The sequence below is a fragment of the Oncorhynchus masou genome, chromosome 5 (assembly GCF_036934945.1).
Source record: "Oncorhynchus masou masou isolate Uvic2021 chromosome 5, UVic_Omas_1.1, whole genome shotgun sequence".
NCBI lineage: Eukaryota > Metazoa > Chordata > Actinopteri > Salmoniformes > Salmonidae > Oncorhynchus > Oncorhynchus masou.
The window spans coordinates 42206220-42229077 of record NC_088216.1 but is presented as its reverse complement, the minus strand read 5'-3'; the positions used below and the strand labels follow the sequence as shown (position 1 = coordinate 42229077).

At 42.0% G+C, this 22858-nt stretch overlaps 1 protein-coding gene across 3 annotated transcripts in view; it reads left to right on the top strand.

The window, feature by feature from the left end:
- Positions 1-21975, top strand: part of LOC135539608 (vitamin D3 receptor B) — a 74809-nt gene extending 52834 nt beyond the window's left edge. For 2 of the 3 annotated variants that reach the window (XM_064965588.1, XM_064965587.1), the window contains exons 6-11: positions 799-898; positions 3048-3228; positions 4639-4790; positions 7876-7992; positions 11271-11515; positions 18397-21974. In XM_064965588.1, the coding sequence (XP_064821660.1) occupies positions 799-898; positions 3048-3228; positions 4639-4790; positions 7876-7992; positions 11271-11515; positions 18397-18420 (819 nt within the window). In that variant the 3' untranslated portion in view covers positions 18421-21974. Of the gene's footprint in view, positions 1-798; positions 899-3047; positions 3229-4638; positions 4791-7875; positions 7993-11270 lie in introns of all 3 variants that reach the window. The other variant, XM_064965589.1, reaches the window with a different exon arrangement.
- The last annotated feature ends 883 nt before the right edge of the window (positions 21976-22858 follow it).

Genomic DNA, 22858 nt, shown 5'->3' with positions numbered 1-22858 from the left:
CAGGATCGAGGCAAATATGAATGGAGCAAAGTACAGAGAGATCCTTAATGAAAACCTGCTCAGGAGCTCTCAGACTGTGGCGAAGGTTCACCGTCCAACAGGACAGCAACCCTAAGCACACAGCCAAGACAACGCAGGAGTGGCCCAGCCAGAGCCCAGACATGAACCTGATCAAACGTCTTTGGAGAGACCTGAAAATAGCTTTAGAGCAACGCTCCCCATCCAACCTGACAGAGCTTGTGAGGATCTGCAGAGAAGAATGGGAGAAACTCCACAAATACAGGTGTGCCAAGCTTGTAGTGACATACCCAAGAAGACTCGAGGCTGTAATCTCTGCCAAAGGTGCTTCAACAAAGTACTGAGTAAAGGGTCTGAATACTTATGCAAATGTAATATTTCCATGTAGTTAAAAAAAATAAATGAGCAAAAATTTGTACAAAAAAAAACGTTTTTGCTTTATCATTATGGGCTAGTGTTTGTAGATTGATGGGGGGGAAAAAACAATTTAATCAATTAAATAATTTTTTATTTAATCCATTTTAGAATAAGGCTGTAACGTAACAAAATGTGGAAAAAGGGAAGGGGTCTGATTACTTTCCGAATGCAGTGTATATATATGCTACTGCTCGACTAAAAATCTCGGTTGACCAACAGCTTATCCACCAAACATTCGACCAGTCTACTAATTACGGTCAGCCTCAGTTGGTAGAGCATGGCGCTTGCAATGCCATGATTGTGGGTTTTGATTTTATATTCATGTAAAAATGTGTACTAAATGGTTTGTGTGTTTTCCTTTAGCCTCCGGTCCGAGAAGGCCCAGTGACACGCAGTGCCAGCAGAGCTGCCTCTCTCCACTCTCTATCTGATGCCTCATCTGACTCCTTCAGCCACTCTCCAGGTAAACAAACGTCAGTGTGCTGCTAACAGCTTCGCTTCCTCCACTGCCCCTGTCCCCTTACTGGGCTTGAACCGGTCATCCTCTGATGGCAAACACGTGACCACCCTTTTTTTGACAACGTACCGTTCCAGTTGTGCTATAGAAAAATATTATCTTCCATAGCACCACTGGCAACATTTCAAGCTCGCTGTGGAGTGAGCTTATGGCACATTCTTACCTCCGTTAGACATGTATGCACGCACACACACACACACACACAGAGAACAAAATGGGAAAAGGTGAGCAATTCAGAATCAGATGGTGAAGCGGACACATGGTGAGGGAGGTGCAGCTCACACAATTGGTGTTAGTTGTCACCAGTGATTGATTCCTGTGTGTTTGTGTGGGAGCTCACTCCTGCTCCCGTGTGTGTGTATGTGTGTGTGTGTGTGTGTGTGTGTGTGTGTGTGTGTGTCAATCCCTCATGGGGTTTTACTTAGAATCTTCAGGGGTTTCTCAGGACTCCCTGTAGCCCTTCAGACCACAGTCTCCCATTAACACATCCTCATAATGAAATGAACTCACAGAGGGCCATGGTCCTCACAGCCTGCGTTCCCTGCCTTCAAAAACAGTCAATCAAATTTTCATTGTCATATGCACCGAATACAGTGAAATGCTTACTTACGAGCCCCTAACCAACAATGCAGTACAAATAAGAATAGTAAATAAAAGTAACAAGTACTTAAAGAGCAGCAGTAAAATAGAGTCAATGTGCGGGGACACTTGATTAGTCTAGGTAATTGAGGTAATATGTACATATAGGTAGAGTTTTTAAAGTGACTATGCATAGATGATAACGACAGAGAGTAGCAGCGGCGTAAAAGGGGGGGTTCAATGCAAATAGTCTGCACAAAGATCGTACTTTTTTGGAGAAATGTCCTCTGGTCTGATGAAACAAAAATAGAACTGTTTGGCCATAATGGAGGAAAAATGGGGAGACTTGCAAGCAGAAGAACACCATTCCAACCGTGAATGACGTGGGTGGCAGCATCATGTTGTGGGGGTGCTTTGCTGCCAGAGGGACTGGTGCACTTCACAAAATAGATGGCATCACGAGGGAGGAAAATTATGTGGATATATTGAAGCAACATCTCAAGACATCAGTCAGGAAGTTAAAGCTTGGTCGCAAATGGGTATTCCAAATGGACAATGACCCCAAGCATACTTCCAAAGTTGTGGCAAAATGGCTTAAGGACAACAAAGTCAAGGTATTGGAGTGGCCATCACAAAGCCCGGACCTCAATCCAATAGAAAATTTGTGGGCAGAACTGTGTGAGCATGGAAGCCTACAAACCTGACTCAGTTACACCAGTTCTGTCAGGAGGAATGGGCCAAAATTCACCCAACTTATTGTGGGAAGCTTGTGGAAGGCTGCCTGAAACATTTGACCCAAGTTAAACAATATAAAGGCAATGCTACCAAATACTAATTGAGTGTATGTAAACTTCTGACCCACTGGGGATGTGATGAAAGAAACAAAATCTGAAATCAATCATTCTCTCTACTATTATTCTGACATTTCACATTCTTAAAATAAAGTGGTGATCCTAACTGACCTAATACATGACATTTTTACTAGGATTAAATGTCAGGAATTGTGAAAAACTGAGTTTAAATGTATTTGGCTAAGGTGTATGTAAACTTCCGACTTCAACTCTCTGTATCATCCTTTTGTTGTATCTCTTTCTGTCTATCACTCTACTTCTGTTTCTCTCTCTCTTACTCTTATCTAAGCTGTTTTCTGATGGTCACTGTGTTCCATTCCTCAATGAACAAACCTCGCTCTGTGTTGAGTCATTCATTCGATTTACATGTGAGTGGGTGGGTGGATGTGTGTGCGCATGTGTGTGTGTGTACGTGCGAGTGTGTGTGTGTGTGTGGTTTACCGCAGTATCCATGCTTTTTTTTTATCTTACTGACTGAGATGCCATGTTTCTTTCTTGTGTTTTCATGTTTTCACTCTTTCTCTGTCACTCTCTCCGTGTCCCCTTTCCCTTTATCAGCAGAATCTGATGGGAATGTTGTTTTTCTCCGAAGAGTTTTTCACTCATCTAATCTCTCTCTCTTTCTCTCCCCCCCCCCATCTCTCCTCCACCCTCCCTCCATATAGAGTCGGTGGACACTAAGCTGATGAACTTCAGTAACCTGCTGATGATGTACCAGGAGCAGGGGGGCAGCCCGGATTCCGACGACGACGGCTCCAAGCTCTCCATGCTGCCCCACCTGGCCGACCTGGTCAGCTACAGCATCCAAAAGGTCATCGGCTTCGCCAAGATGATCCCTGGCTTCAGGTGGGTGGAGGGCCGAGTGGGGGAAGGGGGTGGGTGGGTGGATTAGGTAGAGGATAACGGGATAGCAAGGGGGGTAATGTGTGTGTGTGGGGGGTATGTACTTTACATTGTGTGCTTGTTTTTTTTTTGAGAGAGAGATTGTGTGCGTTCATGTGTTTGTGTGTGTTCCTACAATGGGCGCAAAAAAATGTGTAATGTCATACTCCAATATGAGTAAAAGCAGTTGCCCTGAAAATCTATTTAAGTCTACGTGGCATGAATGTGAACAAAGCCTTATTTGTGTGTTTACTCGTTTAAGGGTCTGAGTGTTCCTACAAACGAGGACATGTGTGCCTACACATGCAATTATTTCTGTTATCTTTTGTTATCAGCAGCTGATATCTGTCCTACACATGACGCGAGTGGCTTTCGTCACAGTAACCTTAGGCGTGTGTGTGGTCGTCACTGTGTACATTCTGTCTCCCCCGGGGTGGCAAAGTAAAGTGAGGTCGAGGACACAGTAACGGGCATTGTTAGTAATGATCACGTAAGCTGTCTTCTGACCCAAGAAGAGCTTTGAGCTTAAAGGCTTGTCAGTGCGCTACAATTAATGTTACAAAGCCATTGCTTCTCGAAGACTCGAATCAAATGTGATTTGTCGCATACACGTGGTTAGCAGATGTTAATGCAAGTGTAGCGAAATGCTTGTAAACTATACACTTTATGAATGTCTTACCCACAACTGAATCTAAGGTTGTGTTACTCAAATGTTTTTGCTGTGTGTGGGTGTGTGCATGGACCCGTGCATGTGTGAGATACAGCGCCTTACAACTCTAGACAATTATTTATCTCGATTGCACAACACAACTGCTCAAACTAATGGGTATACATACATCTTTGGTAACTCAATGACAGGGTTGCAAAACCCGCCGACATGAACATGACATGAACTTCCTTATAGCACCACTTATGAGTGGAGTTTATAAAGGTGTTATGAATAGCCAATTGCTATCTTGTGCCCCATCTACCTAAAGTGTTACCAGATCCTTCCAATATTTACCCACTATAGCTAGATCTAGATACCCCAGCCTTTTAACTTAACCCATCTGATCATTAGCCCACTGTGCAACTGGAACAACTGATTTTTTGACCAATCAGATATCGTGGGCTGGAACCAACCGTCTCCTAAATCTCAATCTACAACCCAATCCTTTTAACCCCTTTCTGACCGTACGAAGACCGTAAGCCGACTGATTATGTCCTCTTCTTTTAACAGATGCCACCTTCCTGATTCACATTCATTAACTACCAAACTGAAGAAAAACGACTTAAACAATGAGAAACGCTCGTTTCTGTTTCCCGCTGCAAAATGTTTTTGTTTTTTTTGCGGTGTGCACTAATGAATACACCCCTGGTTGTAAATCCTTCCAGGGAGCTGACGGCTGAGGACCAGATTGCCCTGCTCAAGTCGAGTGCCATCGAGGTGATCATGCTGCGCTCCAACCAGTCCTTCAACCTGGAGGACATGTCCTGGAGCTGCGGAGGGCCCGACTTCAAGTACTGCGTCAACGACGTCACTAAAGGTACGAGACTTAGGCTGGCAAGCACACACATGTATGTGTGAGGACGGAACACAGACCTCGGGATCGACACACACACAAAGTATATGCAGTCAAAACCAGTGTACTCTGTCAACGATGACACAAGCACACTCACAAACACCAGTCATTTCGCTTAGAGGACATGCTCTGAAACTGTGTGGGGACACCACTTTACAGAAAGCCGAGGCAATGTGACACACACGCACACACTCACTTGGCCACTATTGCTGCCACTAAAGGTGAGCGAGAAAGGGTAACAAAAGTGCATGCATTTGCGCAGGCACAAAACACACAGTTATACACTCTCCAGTACATGTCCCATGGCCTTCCTATCATGACTGTGTGTCAGTTCCGCCAGGAAAGCTGAAATGGAGTGTAACACACTTTAGCACGTGTACCTATGAACACGCACTCTCACACACACACACACACCATACACCCATCAGCAGACCCTCAAGGCACAGCATTCATTTGCATTTCAACTAAGCCTCGGGTATTTTTACAGATCAACCGAAGAGTGTCACTCTAGACCAAGACACTCTCACAAAGCGCCTGGTCTCTCACAGAACGAATTTGGTTTTGTTCTCGAAGACAAACCCAAGTTAGCCACGGAATCTCTGTGGCTGACCAGTCATTTGGAGATTTGAGTCGACAGCAAATTAGCCAGACTTTTCCTGAAAACAAGGAAAACCTTGCGTGGTGCCCATTTTTATTTTCACTCAAAATGACGCTGTTGTTGTTGTTGTCTTCCGTAGCTAGTTACTTTGACAGCTTTTGTCTAGCGATACCCCATTCTCCTTTGTTAAAAGGCGATATGAGTAAGCAGGCTATGATTGTAAATAGAGATAATTAATAACTAAAAATGCATTCAACAATTGATAACACAGAAGTGTACTTTTTGGTTGTTAAGTTGGCAACTTGCTTTTTTCTCATTTTCCTTTTGTCATGATCCAAAGTAGACCACCAGGAGACATGTAGTTGCATTTAACACCTAACTAAAGTGGACTGAGTTGAACTACAAGTTTCCGTCTACAACACTAGGACTTGTATGCTATTCAGTTCAACCATTTCTTATCTCACGAAACCACACAAATCCTTAGTGTTAGGGAAACCATATGAAAACCGGACGATCAATAATTGGAAATAAACCCATACATCTTTGAAAAGGGCATTGAGAGGAGTGTTAGGGAAACCATAATCAACAGTTATTTGTTACCTGGGCCCTTGTAATCTAGGATCGGTTTGGCCTTTTAAATTATAATGAATAAGAGACATACATTGAACAAAAAATATAAAGGCAACATGCAACAATTTTAAAGATTGTACTGAGTTACAGTTCATATAAGGACAACAGTCAATTGAAATAAATTCATTTGGCCCTAGTCTATGGATTCCACATGACTGGGAATACAGATATGTATCTGTTGGTCACAGGATACCTTAAATAAAAGGTAGGGGTGCGGATCAGAAAACCAGTCAGTGTCTGGTGTGACCACCTTCGGTTAGAGTTGAACAGGCTGTTCAGTGTGGCCTGTGGAATTGTTGCCATGGAAGAAGGCCACGGAAGAAGGCCACGGAAGAAGGCCACGGAAGAAGGCCACGGAAGAAGGCCACGGAAGAAGGCCATGGAAGAACTGGGACATTTTCCACTCCAAGAAATTGTGTGAAGACCCTTGCGTCATGGGTCCGTGCAATATCATGCTGAAACATGAGGTAATGGCAGCGGATTAATGGCACAACAATGTGCCTTGGCATCTTGTCACGGTACCTCTGTGCATTCAAATTGCCATCAATAAAATGCAATTGTGTTTGTTGTCTGTAGCTTAGTCATGCCCATACCATAACCCTATCGCACTCTATTCACAACGTTGACACCAGCAAACCGGTCGCCCACACGACACCGTACACGCTGACTGCCGTCTACAATTGAAACAGGAATGAATCTGTGAAGAGCACATTTCTCTAGCGTGCCAGTGGCCATCGAAGATGAGCATTTGCCTATTAAAGTTGGTTACGACGCCGAACTGCAGTCTGCTCAAGGCCCTGGTGAGGATGACGAGCATGCAGATGAGTTTGACAGTTTGTGCAGAAATACTTTGCTTAAGCAAGCCCACGGTTCTCATCAGCTGTCCATGTGGCTGGTCTCATACGAAACCCGCAGGTTAAGTGGCCGGATGTGGAGGTCCTGGGCTTGTGTGGTTACATGTGGTCTGCAGTTGAGGGGCCGGTTGGACGTACTGCCAAATTCTCTACAACGACATTGGGCTTGGTTTATGGTAGAGAAATGAACATTCTGGCAGCAGCTCTAGTAGACATTCCTGCAGTCAGCATGCCAATTGCATGCTCCCTCAATACTTGAGACATCTGTGGCATTGTGCTGTGTGAGAAAACTGCACATTTTAGAGTGGCCTTTTATTGTCCACAGCACAAGGTGCACCTGTGTAATGATCATGCTGTTTAATCAGCTTCTTGATATGCCACACCTGTCAGGTGGATGGATTATCTTAGCAAAGACAAATGCTCACTAGCAGGGATGTAAAACAAATCTGTGCACAACATTTTAAAGACATTTTATTTCAGCTCATGAAACATGGGACCAACACTTTACGTTTATATTTTTGGTTCAGTGTAGATATATCGTATAACATCACATACATTATATACTCTAAATCCATTTCTTATCTCACAAAACCACACAAATCCTTAGTGTTAGGCAAACAATATAATGAGAGATACAGTACCAGTCAAAAGTTTGGACAAACCTACTCATTCAAGGGTGTTTCTCTATTTTTTACTATTTTCTACATTGCAGAATAATAGTATAACAATCGTGAAAACATCAAAATTATGAAATAACACATACGGAACCAAAAAAGTGTTAAACAAATCCAAATATATTTTATATTTGAGATTCACCCTTTTGCCTTGATGACAGTTTTGCACACTCTTAATTAAAATAAAAACCCTTGAATGAGTAGGTCCAAACATTTGACTGGTACTGTATATTGTGATTGCTATCTGATCTGATTGACAGTGTGTGTATGTGTGTGTGTGTTGTCTCCTGCAGCGGGCCACACTCTGGAGCTGCTGGAGCCCCTGGTCAAATTCCAGGTTGGCCTGAAAAAACTCAACCTCCACGAGGAGGAACACGTGCTGCTCATGGCCATCTGCCTACTCTCCCCAGGTACACGCTGACACTGGGTGTGTGGGGGGGGGGGGGGGGGGTAGTGTGTGTCTGTCATGAATTGTTTATGGGAGTCAGCTTGTTTTTGTGAGGATCAGTTAGCTTGTGTGTGTGGGGGGGGGGTGTCTTTGTGCTGAAGTTCACACACGTGCGTGTGTATATTTTGTGCATTTTCGGCAGTGAGGTTGACGATAACATGTGCATATACAGTGAATTCAGAAAGTATTCAGGCCCCTTGACTTTTTCCACATTTTGTTATGTTACAGCCTTATTCTAGAATGGATTAAATCAATTGTTTCCCTCATCAATCTACACACTATGCCATAATGACAAAGCGAAAACAGGTGGTTAGAAATGTTTGTACATTTCTTACAAATAAAAACAGAAATACCTTATTTACATAAGTATTCAGACCCTTTCCTATAAGAGTCAAAATTGAGCTCAGGTGTATCCTATTTCCATTGATCATCATTGAGATGTTTCTATAACTTGATTGGAATTCATCTTTGGTCAATTCAATTGATTGGACATGATTTGGAAAGGCACGCACTTGTCTATATAAGGTCCCACAGTTGGCAGTTTCATATCAGAGCATAAACCAAGCCAAGAGGTCGAAGGAAATGTTTGTTGAGCTCCGGGACCGGATTCTGTCGAGGCACAGATTTGCGGAAGGGTACCAAAAAATGTCTGAAGAATTGAAGGTCCCCAAGAACACAGTGGCCACCATCATTCTTAAATGGAAGAAGTTTGGAACCACTGACTCTTCCTAAAGCTGTCTGCCCAGCCAAACTGAGCAATTGGGAGAGAAGGGCCTTGGTCAGGGAGGTGACAACTAGCATTCAACCAATCAGGCAGAGCAAAAACCAAGTCATGAGGTCAAAGGAATTGAAGGTCCCCATCTCTGCAGCACTCCACCAATCAGGGCTTTATGGTAGAGTGGCCAGATGGAAGCCACTCCTCAGTAAAAGGCACATGACAGCCCGTTTGGAGTTTGCCCAAAGGCAGCTAAAGTACTCTCAGACCATGAGAAACAAGATTCTCTGGTCTGATGAAACCAAGATTGAACTCATTGGCCTGAATGCCAAGCGTCACGTCTGGAGGAAACCTGGCACCATCCCTACTGTGAAGCATGGTGGTGGCAGTTTTGGGGATGTTTTTCAGCGGCAGGTACTGGGAGACAAGTCAGGATCTCGGGGAAGATGAACGGAGACAAAGAACAGAGAGATCCTTGATGAAAACCTGCTCCAGAGCGCTCAGACTGGGGCAAAGGTTCATCTTCCAACAGGACAATGACCCTAAGCACACAGCCAAGACAACGTCGGAGTGGCTTTGGGACAAGTCTCTGAATGACCTTGGAGTGGCCCAGCCAGAACCCGGACTTGAACCCGATCAAACATCTCTGGAGAGACCTGAAAATAGCTGTGCAGCAACGCTCCCCATCCAACCTGACAGCGCTTGAGAGGATCTGCAGAGAAGAATGGGAGAAACTCCCCAAATACAGGTGTACCAAGCTTGAAGCGTCATACCCAAGAAGACACTGTAATCTGGCTGTAATCGCTGCCAAATATGCTTCAAGTACTGAGTAAAGGATCTGAATACTTATGAAAATGTGATATTTCCGTTTTACATTTGCAAAAGTGTGTAAAAAACTGTTTTTGCTTTGTCATTATGGGGTATTATGTGTGATTATTATTATTTTTTAATCCATTTTTGTGAATAAGGCTGTAACGTATCAAAATATGGAAAAAGTCAAGCAGTCTGAATACTTTCTGAATGCCGTGTATATGCATGCACTGCGTGCCTGTGTTTGCACATAAATATTCATCAATTTCTTATCTCATGAATTCCTTAGTGTCTGATAACGTGTGTGTATATACACTGAGTATACAAAAACAGTAGGAACACCTGACTAATATTGAGTTGCACCCCCTTTTGCCCTCAAAACAGCATCAATTTGTGTCAATTTGGGTCAAATTTGGATGGTGAACCATTCTTGATACACACAGGAAACTGTTGAGCGTGAAAAACCCAGTAGTGATGCAGTTCTTTACACACTCACAGGTGCCTTGGCACCTACGACCATACGCCGTTCAAAGCTACTTAAATATTTTGTCTTGCCTTCTCACCCTCTGAATGGCACACATACACATTCCATGTCTCAATTGCCTTGAGGCTTAAAAATAATTTTTTAACTCGTCTCCTCCCTTTCATCTACAATGATTGAAGTGGATTTAACAAGTGACATCAATAAGGAGCATTTACCTGGTCAGTGTCACGTTCTGACCTTAGTTCTTTTATTATGTCTTTGTTTTAGTATGGTCAGGGCGTGGGTTGTCTATGTTAGTTTTTCTATGTTGTGTTTTGCGTTTGGCCTGGTATGGTTCTCAATCAGAGGCAGGTGTCGTTAGTTGTCTCTGAGAATCATACTTAGGTAGCCTTTTTTCACCTGTGTTTCGTGGGTGATTTATTTTCTGTTCTGTGGTTTGTATTTCACCGTCCAGGACTGTTTCGTTTCGTTCTCGTTGTTTTTGTTTTGTGTTCATATAATAAATTCAATATGGACACTTACGACGCTGCGCATTGGTCCTCCGATCCTTCTAACTACTCCTCCTCAGAAGAGGAGGACGAGAATCGTTAGTCAGTCTATGTCATGGAAAGAGCAGGTGTTCTTAATGTTTTGTACACTCAGTGTAGATTTCCCAGTTTACTGTAGGCTAAAATATACATGCAAGCGTGTTTGTACATTATATAATATTAGCCTAATTGATTTATTTTCTCACAAAACCATACATATGCTTAGTTTTAGGCTGATGTTAGGTTAAAATGCTGTGGGGAGGTGTGCCCCTTTTCATACAATAATGTAATTTCTGGACATTATTTCTGGACATTTAGCGGACTCATTTTGGCTCAAGAGCACCTCTCTGAGGCAAACGATCTGTATAGCCTCTTTAAAGTCTTACCAGCCATGTCTTCCCCCTCCCTTCATGTGTAGACACTGTCTGGTATGGTGCAGGAGACAATGAATATGAAGAAGCCCTTTAAAAGTCTTACCAGCCATGTCTTCCCCCTCCCTTCATGTGTAGACACTGTCTGGTATGGTGCAGGAGACAATTAATATGAAGAAGCCCTTTAAAAGTCTTACCAGCCATGGCTTCCCCCTCCCTTCATGTGTAGACACTGTCTGGTATGGGGCAGGAGATAATGAATATGAAGAAGCCCTTTAAAAGACTTACCGTCCGTGTCTCCTTGCCCCTCTCCCTCCTTTCTCTCCCCTCCAGACCGTCCGGGCGTGCAGGACCACGGGCGCATCGAGACCCTGCAGGACCATTTGTCGGAGACGCTGCAGGCCTACATCCAACTGCACCACCCGGGCGGCCGCCTCGTGTACGCCAAAATGATCCAGAAGCTGGCGGACCTGCGCAGCCTGAACGAGGAGCACTCCAAGCAGTACCGCTCGCTGTCCTTCCAGCCCGAGCACAGCCTGCAGCTGACCCCGCTGGTGCTGGAGGTGTTCGGCAGCGAGGTCTCCTAAATTAACACTTTTTGGTGACCTTTGATGGAGTTGGATGAGGTGGACGAAAGGTCATAGGAGAGGTGGGGAGGAGAGTATGAGGTGGGAGCTATAGGAATGTGGTTAGACGGACTGTGGATGGTGTGAATGTAAGTGTGTGAGTGAAGGTGTGTGTTGTGAGGGAGGGGGAGGGGGGGTAATAGAAGTTTGTGTGTGTGTGTGTGTGTGTGTGTGTGTGTGTGTGTGTGTGTGTGTGTGTGTGTGTGTGTGTGTGTGTGTGTGTGTGTGTGTGTGTGTGTGTGTGTGTGTGTGTGTGTGTGTGTGTGTGTGTGTTAGATATTCCCTGCCTCGTGTGCTTGAGGAGCTTCGGTAGGTCAGGACTGGGACTGGGTACCTGAGGAGCTGTTGACTGGAACATGCAAAGCGATGGGGAGCGAATTATACAAACAAGGGAATTTACTTCAGAACCATACATACATGGAACTTCTGCCTATATTTGACATGTACGCTTACCTTGGTATTTAAGAGACAGTATATTGCCAAACAGTATTGCGTCTTGTGTGCCGGTATATACAGTACACCGTGTGCTTTTTGTGTGTGTGTCATGCAAGTGCTGCTTTTATGCATGGCGGTGTATGGTCACCCATACATATGATCATACACACGCACACACACACACGTAAGTACACTCACTTATACAGTTGTTGGAGCTACCTCTGATTTTCTCCTCTCTCAGTTTTTGTATTCAGAAATACACACAGCATAGAACCTTCAAAATGCATGATAACATTTCAATCGTGGATAGCTGATAGACACTAGGTCCTCACTGGAGCGAAAACAGTGCCTGCGAAGTATTTCCACGTGTTTCTCTCATCCTTTCTCCGGTTATTCTGCTCAATCGCTTCCCTCAAGGGCAAGTGTTTGAGTGTACGTATACGCCGCAAAACGCACGTCCTTCACCTCTGCCAAAGGTATTGTCCACGCTCTCTCTAAGCTTCCAGGCTTCTAGTGTAGCCACATGATGCCTTTTATGTGCACACTCACCGTTTGTGCTAGCTTTTGCTAACTAGCCTCTAGGAATTGATGAAGGAAATGTGTATACTCTGAATAGATTCATACAGCCTGAAGAATATTATCTGTAACCTGGAAATAGTTTGGTTGTGGAATAGTGTGCGTGAGCTGTGGCTGTTTAGTCACTAAAACAAGCTGTCAATCAAACCAAGCCAGAGCTCTGGTTGGTTGGTTGGTTTCTTTCTTTTGGAGGGGTTGGGGGGAAGGGAGAATTATGATAGCTCTAAATAGACTTAGCTACAACTTCTATGTATCACGAACACTGCTACCTGTACTCAAGCGTATCTATTAATATATGTCTATGTTCAAGTTATACCACCGTTTTTAAAGGGCTACAATGCCAAACTGACTGGAAATGCATAGTTAGGCCGGTTACTCTACTGTCTACGTCTTTTTGTATTATAGCCACAAACCATGCAAGTTATCTGGACAGGATCTTAAAACAATTCCATGAATTGTTCATTTTTTTTCCCCTCAAATGTACAGTTTTTAGTAGGTGGAGTGTTTCAAAGCTGCTTCTTCACAGATATCACCCCTTTCGTTTCCAACTCGGAAGTGGAATTCTTTGAAAGAATGTCTTGAGGACTCGGATGGACCGTTTTCTGTTTCATTTTTTGACACGTCCAAGTCCTCCGATGTTGTAATGCTGCTCAGCCCTCCAGTGGCTGTATCCTGTATATACTACGTACCGATACAATGACCCCCGCAGCTGTACATAGGGCTACATAGATATTACTACTACTAACGCTTAGTAAGGAAATTCTTGGATTATATATGCAAACATGATACTGATGACCGTGTTTTACGACTTATTCTCACTTTCTCTCTCTGAAACACTATGCTTTCTCAACTTTTTTTTTTATATATACACAGTACCAGTCAATGTTTGGACACACCTACTCATTCAAGGGTTTTTCTTTATTTTTTACTATTTTCTACATCGTAGAATAATAGTTAAGACATCAAATCTATGAAGTCATACATACGGAATCATGTAGTAGCCAAATAAGTGAAAATATATTTTAGATGTTAGATTCTTCAAAGTAGCCACCCTTTGCCTTGATGACAGCTTTGCACACTCTTGGCATTCTCTCAACCAGCTTCATGAGGAATGCTTATCCAATAGTCTTGAAGGAGTTCCCACATATGCTGAGCACTCGTTGCCTGCTTTTCCTTCACTCTGCGGTCCAACTCATTCCAATCTCATTCCAATCTCAATTAGGTTGAGGTCAGGTGATTCTGGAGGCCGGGTCATCTGATGCAACACTCCATCACTCTCCTTGGTCAAATAGCCCTGACACAGCCTGGAGGTGTGTTTTGGGTCATTGTCCTGTTGGAAAACAAATGATAGTCCCCTAAGCGCAAACCAGATTGGACAATGTATCATTGCACAATTCTATGGTAGCCATGCTAGTTAAGTATGCCCTGAATTCTAACTAAATCACTGACAATGTCACCAGCAAACCACTCTCACACCTCCTCCTCCATGCTTCACAGTGGGAACCACACATGCGGAGATCCGTTCACCTACTCAATGTCTCACAAAGACGCGGCGATTGGAACCAAAAATCTCAAATTTGGCCTCATCAGACCAAAGAACAGATTTCCACCGGTCTAATGTCAATTGCTCATGTTTCTTGGCCCAAGCAAGTCTCTTTTTCTTATTGGTTTCCTTTAGCAGCGGTTTCTTTGCAGAAAATTGACCATAAAGGCCTGATTTCACGCAGTCTCCTCTAAACAGTTAATGTTGAGATGTGTCTGTTACTTGAAGCACGAAGCATTATTTTGGGCTGCAATCTGAGGTGAAGTTAACTCTAATTGGGTTTATCCTCTGCAGCAAAGGTAACTCTGAGTCTTCCTTTCCTGTGACAGTCCTCATGAGAGCCAGTTTCATCATAGCCCTTGATGGTTTTTGCAACTGCACTTGAAGAAACTTTCAAAGTTCTTGTCTTAAAGTAATGATGGACTGTCATTTCTCTTTGCTTATTTGAGCTGCTCAGCCCTCCAGTGGCTGCATCCTGTAAATACTACGTGTCGATACAATGACCCCCGCAGCTGTACATAGGGCTACATAGATATTACTACTACTAACGCTGTCAAAGCTGTCATCAAGGCAAAGGGTGGCTACTTTGAAGAATCTAACATCTAAAATATATTTAGATTTTTTTAAACACTTTTTTGGTTACTACATGATTCCATATGTGTTATTTCATAGTTTTGATGTCTTCACTATTATTCTAAAATGTAGAAAATAGTACAAATAAAGAAAACCCCTGGAATGAGTCGGTGTGTCCAAACTTTTCTACTTATATATATATATAAATTCATCTATATATGTTTGGGTGTGGGTGAGTGATTGATTGACGCATTGGCTAAGGTTGTGTCGTCGATGGGTGGTTGGCGCCTTTACTTTGGTTCGTCATTTGGGAGAAAAAGGATGTTATACAAGCTGAATATACAGTGCTGCTCTCTAATATAAGCCATATAGAAGGAGAGAAATACAAAAAAAAGCCAGTTTAAAGAAATGTGGCTCGTATTCATTAGTAGCTATTGATTTCATTGGGCTGTAGATACACAATTGATATATCTAATATGTTGTTTCTATGGCTCAGATATGCTATTGTACTTGTATAAAGTAGAACCAACTCATATGCTTTCGATCTCTTCATTCCCCTGTCCATGCAAGAACCGTGTGTAAGGTCACCCAAGGGTGTGCAACACATTGGCTGTGTGGATTAGGTGAGTTCACCCATACAATGTAAAGCACTTCATTCCAATCCCTTATTATGAACTATTAAGGCTACCCTACAGAGACCTTAAAGGTTTTTAGGGAGCACTTGTTGACCACATTTAATGTCATTTCACCTGCTCCAGTGTTCAAAATGACCTACATGTGTATGATATTGTAAAGCAAGTGAATGGACACTGGGGACGCTTTCCCTGGACACATTTTTATTAAATTCACGTTTAGTCCAGGACTAGGCTTAGCCTAATCTGTGTGCCGGAAACTGGCCGAAGAGGCTATAGCGATATCTTGGTTAATTGTAAAGTTGCCCTTATATGCTGACCTTGGGTCATTTCCCCCACTAATGGTTAAGTTTAGGATTGGGGAAGGGAGAAGCTGAGCCTAGATCTATACCTAGGGGTTACTTCTCCCCGGCGCCTATAGTATCTCCTTCTGTTTTAATGGGCATGACACATTGACTTCCTGGAATGTTTCAATTATGTCAGCCTATAGCTGTGGCCTCGAAGCTAAGACACTGACATCATCTGGGGAAATTGTCAAAAAGAGGCTAAATGGATTGCGTGAGTCGAGGTAGACGGCGCTCTATTGTACATCCTGTCCTTCAGTCCCTGTACGCGAGTGCCACTTCTGCTTCAACTGGACTCGTGATTGGCCAAACAGAAACTACTGTGGCACTTAGTTATGACATCATCACTGTAGGCTACAGAGAGGGCTATTTTGTGGTCTTCTTGCAGGACGTGGGGGAAAACAAGGACTCTGTCTTCCTACTGTTGAAGGAACGTAATCAGAACATTGTGTTCTTAGCAGACAGTAAACCTTGTCATTGCTTTAAGACATCAACATTAACATTAAACGTCAGATAGTGGACCACAACCTACTCCCTCACTCTCCCCCTTATTGACAGTCATTCATTATTTTGTTATGTCCCCTCCCAGCTACCATAGCAAATGTTCCATTGAATGACTGCAGAAAAATGTATTTTTTTAGTGGATTTTTATCGATTTAAGCTATAGAAGTTGTATAAAGGGATATTGTTTTGCAAAACACACTAAATACCTAGTGTTAGGAATTCACTGACATAGGCACCTGATGATTCGTGGAATTATTTTAGTTCATGCTGTTGATTGACAAGTTCCTCTTTCTCGGGATGTGTTTCATTAAGGTGATGGTAGGCTACATGATTCCTTTTACTCAGTACCACTCGTGTTCATGTCAGTTTGGTGAAGGTTAGGGTGTGTTGCGAGGTTACGGTTGTTAGATGACTTGTGCATTTTGGGCGGTTTTGGTTTTTAATTTCCTTTCCACATGCATATCTCTGTGTGTACATAAAGAGAGTTGATTGTTTTCAGTTGATGAGATATAGATATACAGTATTGATTTTCGGTATGTATGTATAAAGGCTTGGGTATCATGTAAGTGCCACAGGGCGGGATGTTGTCACAAATCTCCCCTTTAAAGAAGTACAGGGTAAGGAGAGGTCTCTCTCGCTCGCATCTGGTTTGCACAGTTATAGCTGCTCAATATCCAGTCAAACGGAGGGGATATTCCAAAACGCTTGATGAAGAAAAGGCCTAAAGTGGCTTTATGACCATTGATATAAACTTTAGACTTTTCACCTAATAAGCTGTTCAATAGCATTAACTATGGTAAGGACGAGCAAACTCTGAATGTTCCTTTCTATAGATTTTTGATCAGTAATCCAAATTAAGCATTTTTCATTTTCATTCATCGACTTAGAATGTCTCAATTTTAGCTCTGACATTTTTAGCGAACTCCCAAACTGGAACATACAGGTAACTGCCAAAATAAAGGAAACACTTGAGCAAATGAGGGATGCAAAGTACATTGAAAGCAGGAGCTTCCACACCGTTGTGGTTCCGAAATGAGTTCAGCAATTAACATCCCATCGTGCTTAGGATCATGCATAAAAATGCCCAGTTACCCATTATTTTGGCTACCATGGCTAGAAGAAAAGATCTTAGTGACTTTGAAAGAGGTGGGTCTTTAAGGAGCATAGGGTGTTTAAAGGGGGTGTGTGTCTCAGTCGCCAGATCTCAACCCAATTGAACACTTATGGGAGATTCTGGAGCAGCTCCTGAGACAGTGTTTTACACCACCATCAACAGAATTTCTCGTAGAAGAATGGTGTCGCATCACTCCAATAGAGTTCCAGACACTGGGAGAATCTATGCCAAGGACCATTGAAGCTGTTCTGGTGTCTCGTAGCAGTCCACCGCCCTATTAAGACACTTGTTGGTGTTCCCTTTATTTTGTCAGTTACCTTTAGGAACCATTTATTCAATGAAATTCAACTAGAAATGTTGAGTTTAATACAGTAGGCTATGTCTTTTCTTGTCTTGTTTATTTTTCTATGTCAAACAGAGGGTGAATGCCTACATCACAGCCCATGGTACACCAGCATCAGCTAGCTTAACAGTCTCATATTTTAAGTTCTTATGTATAAAGGTTGTACAAAGCAATTACCATTACAAATCCAGTTTGAAAAACGTTTCGAAATTCAACTTACAAATAGATTTTTTTTTTAATTTTTAAAGAATATTATATGAATCGTTTTGATTGAGTGAGATTGCCTTTCAATAAACGTTTTGAATGTGACAGGGATTGATACACAGTACCGTTGATTTTGACGTGTAGATTTTTATTTTGTTCTTCTTCAAACATTAAAAGGAGTGCCCACAATGGATGTACACAACAATGATCTACCTCTTTTAGCTACAGATTATGCTTTAGCATTAAAGCAGTTGCCTCTGTTTTTACTTTTGTAATATGTGTTGGTATTTATTGTTGTCTAATGAAACACTTTGATTACCTCAAAGATGTCTCATCATGCAGACTGGGAGACTATACAGCTAATGAAGTCATTGGTATTTTTTATTTTTTTTGTAAAGTATTTTTCAACTAAAAGCATTGCATTTTTGAAGTAACGCACAAACCCCCTCCAGGGGTTGTGGTTTAATTGTGCCTGCATTCTGACCAATGGGATTCCAGGCTGGGTTTGGGTTGGCCGGGGTTGCGTTTCATTCTAATACGTGGTTTCCTCCCTTTTTTTTCTTAGTTCACTCGCATATCGCACGTCTGACACATCAATGTAAGAAATACCTGCACCTGGTTTCCGCCATATTCGGCTTTCATTGAAGGACAGAAGGGAGGGAGCAACATCCTGGAATGAAACGCAGCCAGAGACTTAACTGTGACCTCTGTATAGAGAGATCATGAGTCATATGGTTTCGGCCGGAGAGTTGGAGTGTCTGCTCCTCTTGGCACAGTTGGAATGGTCTTTGCCCTCACTAGATGTCTCTCACTCTGTCCCCTTTCCCCAATCCATCTCTTCTCTCTCTCCTTCCCTCCTTCCCTCAGCTCATTTTCTCCACTCTTATCCCCCAGAACACATTTTTAGAGTAGACTATTCCATATAGATCTTCAGATTTTCAGGAAAGGGCAAAAGTTCTGAGAGGACAACCCTCAGTATCCATTTAATGCTGCTTTTATCAAGAACATCACAGGTTGATGTGAATGTTGTTATTCTTACTACCATTGGCACGGTTGAGTATCACCCAGCAGAAATATGCTAACCAGGACATAGGAGGCCACAGTGTCGTGTTGTGTAGTTTTTGTAAAGCTGAGTAGTTTAGGTTGGTCTGAAGCTAGGGCAAGCTGGTTCTAGAAAAGCACACATGGGGCAAGTTCCTATTTGAACAATGTGGACTTAAGGAAGTTGATGCCCATTTATAAACTTTCATTAAACCGCTTTAATTGATCAGTTGTAATATTAATCGCCAGCTACCACAGCCGCGGGAAGTAGGGGCGCTACAGTACCTCCGGAAATATCGGAATTACATTATGAAAACGTTTTTGTTGTTGTTTTGTTTAACAAATGTAGGCCTTTACAAGTCCTGTATTAGTGGACCTATATAGCAGTCTGTAGCGTGGGCAAAATAAAAATAAACAATTCTACCCTGCCCGACATTGCTCAGTTAGTGCCAATTGAAGATGTTGAGTAACTGCTTTTTTTAAATCTTTTGAGTACTGTTTTTGAATACGTTTTGGCAATGGTTCCTGCTCTCTTTCCAACTAACTGTCTCAATTTTGACTGTTTGTTTCCAAACAACTTTAAAAAAGAAAAGACAAAATGTGTCTAGGAAAAAATCAGCCAGTTTAATAATCAGTCGTCATGCTAGCTATTGGAGGTACACTGCCGTTCAAAAGTTTGGGTTCACTGAGAAATGTCCTTGTTTTCCATGAAAACATACATGAAATGAGTTGCAAAATGAATAGGAAATATAGTCAAGACGTTGACACGGTTAGAAAGAATGATTTTTCAATTGAAATAATAATTGTGCCTTTCAAAACGTTGCTTTCGTCAAAGAATCCTCCATTTGCAGCAATTACAGCCTTGCAGACCTTTGTTATTCTAGTTGTCAATTTGTTGATTTCACCCCATGCTTCCTGAAGCACCTCCCCACAAGTTGGATTGGCTTGATGGGCACTTCTTACGTACCATACAGTCAAGCTGCTCCCACAACAGCTCAATAAGGTTGAGATCCGGTGACTGTGCTGGCCACTCCATTATAGACAGAATTCAAGCTGACTGCTTCTTCCCTAAATGGTTCTTGCATAGCTTGGAGCTGTGGTTTGGGTCCTTGTCCCGTGACAAAATTGGCTCCAATTAAGCGCCGTCCACAGGGTATGGCATGGCATTGCAAAATGGAGTGATAACCTTCCTTCTTCAAGATCCCTTTTACCCTGTACAAAACTCCCACTTTACCACCGCCAAAGCACACCCAGACCGCCACATAGCCTCCACAATGCTTGACAGATGGCGTCAAGCACTCCTCCAGCATCTTTTCACTTTTCCTGAGTCTCACCAATTGTCTTCTTTGTGATCCGAACACCTCAAACTTAGATTTGTCTGTCCATAACACTTTTTTCCAAACTTCCTGTGTCCAGTGTCTGAGTTCTTTTGCCTATCTTAATCTTTTATTTTTATTGGCCAGTCTGAGATATGGCTTTTTCTTTGCAATTCTGCCTAGAAAGCCAGCATCCCGGAGTCGCCTCTTCACTGTTGACGTTGAGACTGGTGTTTTGCGGGTACTATTTAATGTAGCTGCCAGTTGAGGACTTGTGAGGCATCTGTTTCTCAAACTCTAATGTACTTGTCCTCTTGCTCAGTTGTGCACCGGGCCCTCCCACTCCTCATTCTATTCTGGTTAGAGCCAGTTTGTGCTGTTCTGTGAAGGGAGTAGTACACAGCGTTGTACGAGGTCTTCAGTTTCTTGGCAACTTCTCGCATAGAATAGCCTTCATTTCTCAGAACAAGAATAGACTGAAAAGTTTCAAAAGAAAGTTATTTGTTTCTGGCCATTTTGAGCCTGTAATCGAACCCACAAATGCTGATGCTCCAGATACTCAACTAGTCTAAAGAAGGACAGTTTTATTGCTTCTTTAATCAGCACCCCAGTTGTCAGCTGTGCTAACATAATTGCAAAAAAGTTTTACAATCATCAATTAGCCTTTTAAAATTATAAACTTGGATTAGCTATCACAACGTGCCAATGGAACACAGGAGTGATGGTTGCTGATAATGGGCCTCTGTACTCCTATGTAGATATTCCATAAAAAATCAGCCGTTTCCAGCTCCAATAGTCATTTACAACATTAACAATGTCTACACTGTATTTCTGATCAATTTGATGTTATTTTAATAGACAACAAAATTGTTTTTATTTCAAAAACAAGGACATTTCTAAGTGACCCCAAACCTTTGAACGGTAGTGTATGTAGACCTTGCTACACATGAAATCGATAGAAGCTAACTCAAAAGTACCTTAAAGTTACCTGCATTCACACAGAATTCCTTTTTCCCAAAGAAAATGGGGAATTGGCTCCCATGTACTCCTCACTCTACACTTTGGAGTACAATGCAGGGAGTGAAAGGAGTTCAGAATTAGTAGCGATTAGCTATAGGTATTGACATCCAGCAGACACTGTGGCCTTTCAGGGCCTGAGTTGAGTGCCTATAGGAACCTTTGGAAGGTTGGAGTGTTTCGTGAAGCAGGATTAGAAAGTTAGCAAGCAAACTTTTCCAAGTATCCTTTTCAAGTATGTTAAAACTATTTTTTTTATTTTTATATATTGTTTCTCAAGATGGCTTATTTCAAAGATTGGTCAATACTACTTAATAACCTATTATTCTAGCAACTGACGGTGATTCTACTTTAGCTGTCTTTATTGGCAAGAAAATTGAGTTGTTTGAGAATTGTTTCTAAAAAAATGTTCGCTTGTTAAATGAATAATCCTGTTTTTAAGACACTGCACCATGTCACATTCGATGGAAAGACCGAAACAACAAGAGCACTTACAGTATTGTTTTGTAACACAACGCGTACATTTGGATGAATATGCTATCAATTACTGCCTGTCGATGTCAGCGTTATATGGCTGCAATTATCAAAGTCATTTGTCTAATTTCTTGCAATGTGTGTTCTTTGTTTTTATTTCTTTTTAAGATGTTTTTTTTTCTTCTTCTATTACAACAGACATTATAAATGGGTGTTTATGTCATGTTATTTTTGTCCGATGTTTTGCAAATCAAATAATAAACGACTGTGCATAGTGTTGTGTTTCTGTCTGTTTGAGCTTGATTGTACGCATAACATTTATGTGATAGGTTTAATAAGAATTAAGAACCAATAATGTGTATTGGTTCAGCAGTTCTTGGACACTGCTGTATGAGTGTATAGTGTAGTCAATATAACTCAAATACAATTGCAGAGATAAATCTATAAACTGAACGGGGAGAACTGTCTCATGTGGTGGAGTAGCATACTGTATAAGCGGTGGATCTAAGCTTGTGGCACCACCTTTAACCAGTGTTTTGGTGATGTCACAACAATGTGGGGAACTAATATTTAATAGTCTATATAATTATACTCATTTCGGGTTGCTGTAAAGTGTTTTTGGAACGGATGAGATGCGTGTTTGGTTTATCGAAGATTCATGTGGGAAGACGTAGGAAAGACCGCAAGGCGACTGAATTACTGTCCGACAACGTTTTATGTTGTTGCTTTATCTAAAAACATAAAATATCTACAATATCTGGAATACTTTAAAACACGTTGAACTTTTTTCAAAGCTTTGGAGCTTTGGTGTCAGTTAAATATTTCCATGTTCTAAAACAACCTCAATTTCTGTTTGTTCTGTATCTGCTGTGTTTTTATCTCCTACTGCAGGGTTCCCCAACTGGGGGCCGTGGGCCAGTGGTCTCATTTGGCCCCCCAAGTTTTATGAGCCCCCAAAAAATGTTTTATTCTTTTTTATTTTCATTGTTGGACATAAAGGACTAAAAACACCTGGAAATCATCTCCTAGTGATTTTAATTTAAGAACTCTGTTCCCAAGTATTCCCACGCATAATAGAGAGATGTGTAATTGTATACAAATGTAGGCAAGGTTTGAAATTATTATGTTTTAGTCAAACATATCTGTTTGGGCTTCTTGTGATCAAAATGCAATCTACAA